At 43.3% G+C, this 8127-nt stretch overlaps 1 protein-coding gene across 3 annotated transcripts in view; it reads right to left on the bottom strand.

The window, feature by feature from the left end:
• Positions 1–7266: 7266 nt before the first annotated feature.
• Positions 7267–8127, bottom strand: part of mad1l1 (mitotic arrest deficient 1 like 1) — a 47876-nt gene continuing 47015 nt past the window's right edge. For all 3 annotated transcript variants that reach the window (XM_031863196.1, XM_031863194.1, XM_031863195.1), the window contains exon 18: positions 7267–8075. In XM_031863196.1, coding sequence (XP_031719056.1) covers positions 7926–8075 — 150 coding nt within the window. In that variant the 3' untranslated portion in view covers positions 7267–7925. The remainder of the gene's footprint in view (positions 8076–8127) is intronic.

Raw genomic sequence — 8127 nt, forward strand, 5'->3', positions numbered from 1 at the left:
TGTCCTTGGTGAGAGTGTGTGTGTGAAGAACTACACAGCGCGTGTCGATATAATTCTTGATGATGTAACCTACTTCTCTAGCAATTTCAGGATGTTTTGTGCCAAACAAAAGGTTTTGACGTGGTTGGAGTTTGAACTGTCGGCAGCTTAAACATCATCATCATCTGAAATCTAGGCTACCGTTAGTTAAAAAAGGGGCTCTTAACTTTCTTTCTCCCTCCCACCCAGCCGTTTTCTTACAGTTACATCGTCCAATTTCATTCAGAGACTGTTAATGAGAAGCTTTGCTGTGCGTGACGCAGGTAAGTGCATTGCTCTGGGAGACGGCAGCACTGCAGGACAAGGCAGCAGCCTTGCACATGTTATAACACTGTGTGATACTGCGGTTACAAAAGGAAAAACTGAAAAGTCCGAAATGATTCTCACAAAAACACGACTGCTTATCTGTTTTTAACCGAGTTACTACTCAGTAGGCACGCACCGATACCAGTACAAGTATCTATATTTATATGAGATATGGGTACTTAATACCACTACAGTGCTAAATATGACTGAGAAAATCAGGAATATCTGATGAAAATAAAACATGCTTTCAGACTGTAACATGTTAAATATAATACATGACGCTGTTTAACTGAAAAAAGCGGTTGTATCAGAGTAGTTACGATTACTAGTTTAAGTGAATAAGCACATTAACAGGCTGATACCTGATCTTGGTATCAGTAGTGTGAAAACAAAGTCACTTCACCGAGTTCGCCAAACTATCCTTAAAACCACAAATTGCTACTTTTAAATTTTACGTTTGTGTACGAATTAAACAAAGCGTAATTTAGTTACAGAGCTATGCTAAGCTAAGCTATCCGCCTTTTCCTGAAAACATCCCTAAAGAGCAACATGTTAATACAGGTGATTGTGTCTCATTTAAGCGAATAAGCATTTTTTGGAAAATCGAAATGTCTGTTATATTAAGAAATGTTCTCAAAGAGTAGAGGAGCATGTAATTGATCTAAATGCTACATTTCTAATTTGTAATACAATTTCATCGTCAAAAGCACATATGGGCAATGACACAATAAGCCTGGACCAGGGGCTTATCTTTTCAGGTGAAATATGCCCTCAGATTCATAATGGTGGTGCAATTCATGTGCAGGAGCACAATCCTTCTCCATCGTGAACTGAGCGAGAGAAAATTGCAACTTCAGTACAACACCGAAGAGGTTCATTACTCCTTATCTTTAAACTGCCGCGGTACAAAAGGCTAAAGGGCCTGACGGTGGGAGGCTTCGATGAAAACGAGAACATGTCCTAACAGGGTCTTTTCATTATCCTTACATCTCCTATCTGTCCTGTGTGATTTTAACCCAGGGCAGGTGAGTCTGGTATGTCTCCGCAGTTACATCATCTTTCTCCCAAACCTCATTTCCCTCCCTCCTCAGATCTCTCCCTCACTCTCGGGGCTCAGACAGACCGGCGAGCTCACAAGCTCTCACGTTGTGGTGCGAACTTATAAACCAACGGCTGCCGGGAGAGCGAGACACACTGAGACACTGCAATTGTTTCATTTGAAACTTTTTTTTCGACATCCGATTCTAGATGTTGAACTTTTAAAACTACACGTGGTATTTGCGACGCAGTCACAACGCGGCGCGGCTTATTAAAGGGCTCTCCCGGGCTGGCAGGGATGAAAGATTTCAGTCCCGTACCCGGTGGGGCGGTTGAAAAGGGCAGCCAAACAACTGCTGGTATTACTGCAGTGCGCGGTGGAAGAGAACCTGCATTAAGTCTAGTTTTGAAGTGCTGTGGTTGAGGGCTGCCCTTTCTAGATGCGCTCTTATCAAAGCAGTCTGGCGCAGAGCGGAGAGGGAGCCTCCAGCTTGCCCCGCTGTCAGGGTTTGGAACACAAGTAGTTGTCAGACTCGTCACAGCCGGAGCCGCAGTGACCAAAATATCTCGTCTTTTTTATGTGTGCGCTGCCTGTCTATGCCCCCATCACTCTACAGCCGAGAGTACAAAAAGAGGCCCTCCCCAGGCACACACAATAACTCCCGCTCCTTCATCCTCCACGTGGCATTTGCAGTGACACTTCCGGCAGAGATGGAGGGCAGAAAAGATATGGAGGACAGAAAAGATATGGAGGACAGAAAGGGATGGAGAGGGAAAAAAAACCAAAAAAAAACAGAAAGAAGCAGGAAACGGAATTAAGAATAAGGGGCTGAGGAAGATAAAAGAGGACAGACAGACGGGGTTCTTTGCTCATTTCCAGTGTTTTGATTTCTTTCAGAGCCTTGGGGGTTGTCTTTGTGAAATAACCTTTCAAAAGACGGGAATCGGGCTCGCCGTCAGCGCCTAATGTGGGTCAGCCTGTGAAAGGAGGCGGCTTGATAGAGTGCGATGTTAAGAGTCATAAAGGGAAACATTCTCACCACTGTATTACTACATATTAAAATCAACCTGCTAAAGAGAGGAGCCTGTGTCTCACTGCATCACACCACGCGCACGCACACTAGGCCAAGCAGCATTAATAATGTACAGGGTAAGTGAGAGAACACTGTGGAAAGGTCGAGGCTGGCTGAGAGGCGAGCAACATGACTTATGAGTTATTAGGTCAGCGGTTATCTCATCTTTGACTGGGTGAAAGCTGCTAACTGCTTCCTGTTTAAATATCTTTACGAGGGGCCAATCATTTGTGAGATATGATCTGGGAGCGGAGCAGTAACACTGCCAGTCTAAACTCTTTTAAAACAAGGCCAGTTGCGTTTTAAAGCACAGACAACGACTGAACAACTAGAGCTGATGATTGTTGACCCTGAAAGTCGTCTGCTTTCATTAAGAGAGTGTGAGGAGCGCTTGTGTGTGGAGAAATCCAGGGCCAGATCGATGCAGAAAAACAGGAACGAGGTGAGAGCTATGAACTGAATCACACTTATTAAAGACACAATGAACAAGCAGAGAATGAGAAGTAGTGGATGGACTAAGTGTGACGGAGGCTAAATGACATATTTCCTCTTTCAGCCTTCCTCACACTAGCTCACTTTTCCAAATTACCACACAAGGTGACACTGAAACTTGCTCCAAATGTACAAACGCACACCAGCGCGCATTCCTGCACACGCGCCCAGATTGAAGGAGGTTAAGACGAAAGATCAAGGCAGTGCAAATTAAAAGCGCTCTAATTAGCCAAACTGTCACTCTGCAGCTCTGGCAGCCATATTGGAGTCTGCCTGGAGACCTGCCTGCACATTTCCACTGGCCCTCTGATCAGCCACATATACGGTTTGGGAGTGAGGATTAGAGGCAGCGGCTGTTGAGAATTACACTTGCCAGACATTCAGCATTGCAGCGGCTCCAAAAAGTTATGATTGGAGAGAGATGCGTTACTGAAACGGCTCTGCGGAGCTCCATCATCAGAGGTGTAAACGCTGCCCCGGTGCAGCTCCGTCCAAATCTGTTCTCCTGGTCCCGCACCAACTCGGAGAGCATTATCGCAGCATTAGCCTTGGCTAATTGTTATGCCAGAGGAGGATCATGAATTCGTAGCCACTGCTAACAGAAACAAAATACCCCAAATTTAAATTTTTAGGTTTAAACAACTGTGAATGGGATGATATAGGATCAAAAAACACTCAATGAGTTGATCGTGGTGAATTTCCATTATCGGGATAATCGTGAATATCATCGTGAATGACATGGAAGAAGCTGACTTGCCAGCTACTGTGGTAAAGAAGTAGAAAAATATTATAATTTAACAACAAAATGTTGCAATTTTTTATTTATGTATTTATGCAGGAGGACCTTATGGTTGATTGCTCACGAAAAAAAGGTAAGTATCCCATCTGTGATGCAGTAGAAATATGTGTTCCTTAAAAAACAGCATATTTGAAGATTATCAAGATAATAGTGAATTACAATTTTTTTGGGGCCGAGATAATCGGGACATAAACAACCATTTCAATATTAAGCTTTCTAGTGTTGCTTGAAGTCACTTTGTTTAGATATATGTATTGATTTTGTCATTAAAGCATCTATTAGTTTGCTTTGATAAGTATATTTTATTTAAGGAAAACATCCAATAAAGCTAGAGCAGTCTGTGTGGCTTTCGGTTTCTTTTACTACATATTGCCACCCTCATGATTTAACCTTGCAGGTTAGTAATCAGATGCTCATCACCTGGGAGCGAATGGAAAACCATCTGCATTGCTGCTCAACATTTTCCAAAACACTGATTTCCCACCTGCCTCTGGTAATAAGTTCATGCAAGAAAAGCATGAAAACCTGCAGCAGCTTGAAATGTGGTGGAGTTTAGTAATCCATCGCAACAAACCGTTTCTTTTCCTTTTGGGGTTTTTGTCACAGTTATGTTACTGTCATGAGGAAGCAGCACGTTCTAGAAGCTCTGCCTGTTGGTGCTTTCAAGCGCACGCTGACAATCGACCTTTCAGAGTCGCCCACAGAACGCTTCATTGAGTTCATGCGAGAAACAAAAAGAGAAATGACATTATGCTGGACACGGTTTAATTTCCCTCAAATACTGTAGCTTGTCGATCCAATGCTTTCATTTGTCTAAGAGGATTTAAGAGGATAAATCATGTTTTGGTTGAATTGCTCACAACTCATATATCCACACGAAGGAGTTCTACTGTGTTTAGAAGAGAAAGTTGTAAAAAGACGTCTGTGGCTCCGGAGCGAGCTGCGTGGAATCTGATAAATTGCCTCAAGTGATGCTACTGGAGTCAGCGTTTGCTGGGAGTGAAGACTACATTAAAGACCGAGAGAGCAAGAAATCAGAGCAGTCCGACGTTCAGACATGTTGTAAAGAAGTAAAAGTTCAAATCAGGTTTAAGTACACGCTTGATCTGGATGTAAAACGGACTTTCCCTTATTTGTGTGCTGTAAATGTTGGAAATAACCCCGCATTCATAAGAACAAAAAGAATGTGTGCACAGCTACAGGAAGTACAGTAGGTCAAATATGAACCAGTGGGTTGTCTGTAAACTGTGATGAATGCTTACTGTTGTTTACTTGTTATTGTAACAGCTGGAAATGTGACAATATGACAATAAATTGCAATAAATAGGAACAATCCTTTAAAAGATGCTCAGCTACAAACACACACACACACACACACACGCGCACACCTTTCCCAGTGACATCATGCTTATTCTACTCTTCGGGGAACCCCAGGAACAGAGACTCGGATCTGAACTAAAGCATGACAGCTGCTCGGTCTCTCTCTCTGTTGGGACTTTTAAGAAGGAGGGAACGAGGAGCTGAAGGACAAAGTGGGAGAAAGAATCACTTGAAGATGAGGAGCTTCCTGTGCGATTTGAAGGCAGATGAAGACTTTAGCGAGGAAGGTATATAGATTGGAAGAATAGAGGGATTAGAGATGAAAGAAAGACGTGACAGGTCCCGTCTCTCTTTCTGTCCCATAGGCCTCTCTGTCTCCAGCTGAGACTCGTCTCTGTAGTGGTGATGTCTCCTCACAGCAAGTCTCACTTATCAATATTTCTCTGTGGTGAAAAAATTAAATAATCTGAGAGATTGAAATGCCACTCCTATACTTTTTAAAATAAATTAAACATGCACGAGAATCGCCTTTAAAGATTTAGTGCTGCCTGGAAATGATTCCTTTTAAAAAGCGTGCCTTTCAAAATTATTGTTTACCGCTTGATGAGGATTGGTGTGAGAAATCTGATGTATGCTGCGGAGCTTATAAAGCTCAGCTTTGGCATTTTCAATCTCAGTCTACCACTTCATTCATAGTTGATGAGGTATCAGCGGGCGTACTAATTGTTTTCGACAGAGATGATGGGCTGATGAAATAAAGATAAAGGAATGAATAAAAGAGTGGAAAGAGCAGAGAAGATGAGGGGGAAGGAAGACAATTAAGGTTACAAAGGTAGTGGAATAATGAAATGGGGGGGAAAAAAAAACATGGATGAAAGCTGAGTGGACAAAATCCTTTTTCTCTGTAGGCAAAACTCAAAGAGCAGAACATTACAGCCATGGAAAATATCAAGAGGATCGCCGCAGAGTTGCTTCCTGTGCCGTCATCTACACCTTCCTAGGGTTTAACAGCACGTTAATGACGTGGCATTCACTTCCTACCTGTTGTGTAACTACCATTGATCTTCATCATGTTCAGAAAATACTTCTCCCGTTTATTGTATTCCTTGCGGGTCGGTTAATTCTTCACCGGAGAAACTGAGCCCCAACCGTCGGTTAAATTGACTACAAGCAAAACCTTTTAAAAATGAATGGCGACTTAAACAGCTCCTCGGGGACAAGAACGATACAAATAAAAAGCAGGATTACGACTTCATGACTTCCTCTAACGCTTCCCAAATCTGAGTTGTTTCTTATGTTATAGTAGACCCAAAAAAAACTCAATAGCTTCCTTCCCCACTAGCGTCCAGCACTGACTGACTGGGTTGCAACAAAGACAAACAATCTTCTGGCCACCACTTCAAAAAAAGTGCGTCCAGCCTCTATCGGGGATAGAGTCGCCGTTATCTACTCGGAGATGCTCCACCTTCCACAAGCTCTGGTGACAAAGAGGTGAATTTCCACATCCAAACGGACAGTTTTTGTCAGCGAGGGTCAGCATCAAAAGGTGCCCGCTACCCAACTGGCAACATACTGGACTAGTGCACTAGTAAAACTTTGTGGATGGTTGACCCATGCTACCTAGATTAAAAATCTCAATACAAGACAGAGCTGAATTAAGTAGAAGGCTGCACTAGATAGTGCACCAAGCGGATCCAATGAATAAATGACATTAGCAAGAAGCTGTCGTTTAACAGTCTACAGCACAATCGACCGTCTAATCCTTCGTACGTTCTTTGTTTTGCGACCATCACCATCACTTTATAAGTGCTGTGTGCAGAGAGACCAATGAACGAAGTGAATCAGTTTATCAGAAGCCATTTTTTGGATGATGACGTTTGCATTTACGCTGGCAGTGAGTGGTCGAACAACTCTGGAGCCTGAGTCAGAGTGTAAAAGTCATTTTTTAAAAGGTGCAAAAGACCTTTGCACACCTTCGGACAGATAAAAAGGACTTGGTGTGCAAAGGTCTTTAGTCCAACTGCTGATCTGGGTCCTGACGGCCTTTGGGGAACCGGACAGAACCATTACACCTGGCCACACAGCACAGTCTCACATCAACAATGACAATGAAATCCAGTTCCTCAAAGACCGTGGATACGGTGTGTCATCGTCACAGGTACAGTAGACCAGTTGCTGCAAAATGAATATTCATTCAAGTAAAGTCACACATACGCTTTATTGATCACGTTTGAAAACAGTAAGGAGGTACAGTAGCTTTATTGAATGAAGACAGTCGCGATGAAGCTACAGTACTGTTTACATCGCACAGCTTATATAAAAGCCCCTCCTATATTATCTCTAGGTGAGAGCTGCGGGGGGTGGGCAGAAGATGTGCTTGTGTTGTGAAAAAGAGTGTGAACAAATAAAAATAAACAATGACAGTATGTGGCATGTGCAGTACAGGAGAATATGTTTCCTCACGAGACATATGGCTGCACCAGCTGGCGTTCCTCTACCGTCGCTGTGATAAGTGGCTTTATTCTCCGCTCACTTCCTTTTGTTTCTGTTCAGTCCTGCCACACTGTAAAACAGCACGCTCTTAACCCAAATATCAGAGGCTCCTGTGACATTTTCATGACAATTTTGTCATGTTAAGAAAAAATATATTTCATTGATAAAATATTCAGCGTACAAATAGGAATACCAAGATGCCTTCTGAAGCCTTTCTGAATACAAGATGGAGGTGTTCATCCTGCACAACACAGCACCAACCACACTAGTCACATGTCAGAGCTGTTGAAAGAACTCTGTGAATATTGTATGAGACGGAGAAAACGGCAAGAAAGGGAGCGGAAACCAGTTGGCGTCAAGTTACTTCAGACGGTGGTTTGTCGGCTGAAGAGGTCGAGGGTCACAGCGGAGAGGAACGCTGGGATGCTCTTCTGGTGATGCAGATGAAGGGCCACCATCTCCCCCAGAGTTTTGGAAAACTCGGTCTCCATGAGCTGCATGCTTCCATTGGAGCCCTGAGCACACACACACACACACACACACACACACACACACACACACACACAC

This window comes from Anarrhichthys ocellatus, unplaced genomic scaffold, assembly GCF_004355925.1.
Source record: "Anarrhichthys ocellatus isolate YVR2014 unplaced genomic scaffold, GSC_Weel_1.0 scaffold28, whole genome shotgun sequence".
NCBI classification, from domain to species: domain Eukaryota; kingdom Metazoa; phylum Chordata; class Actinopteri; order Perciformes; family Anarhichadidae; genus Anarrhichthys; species Anarrhichthys ocellatus.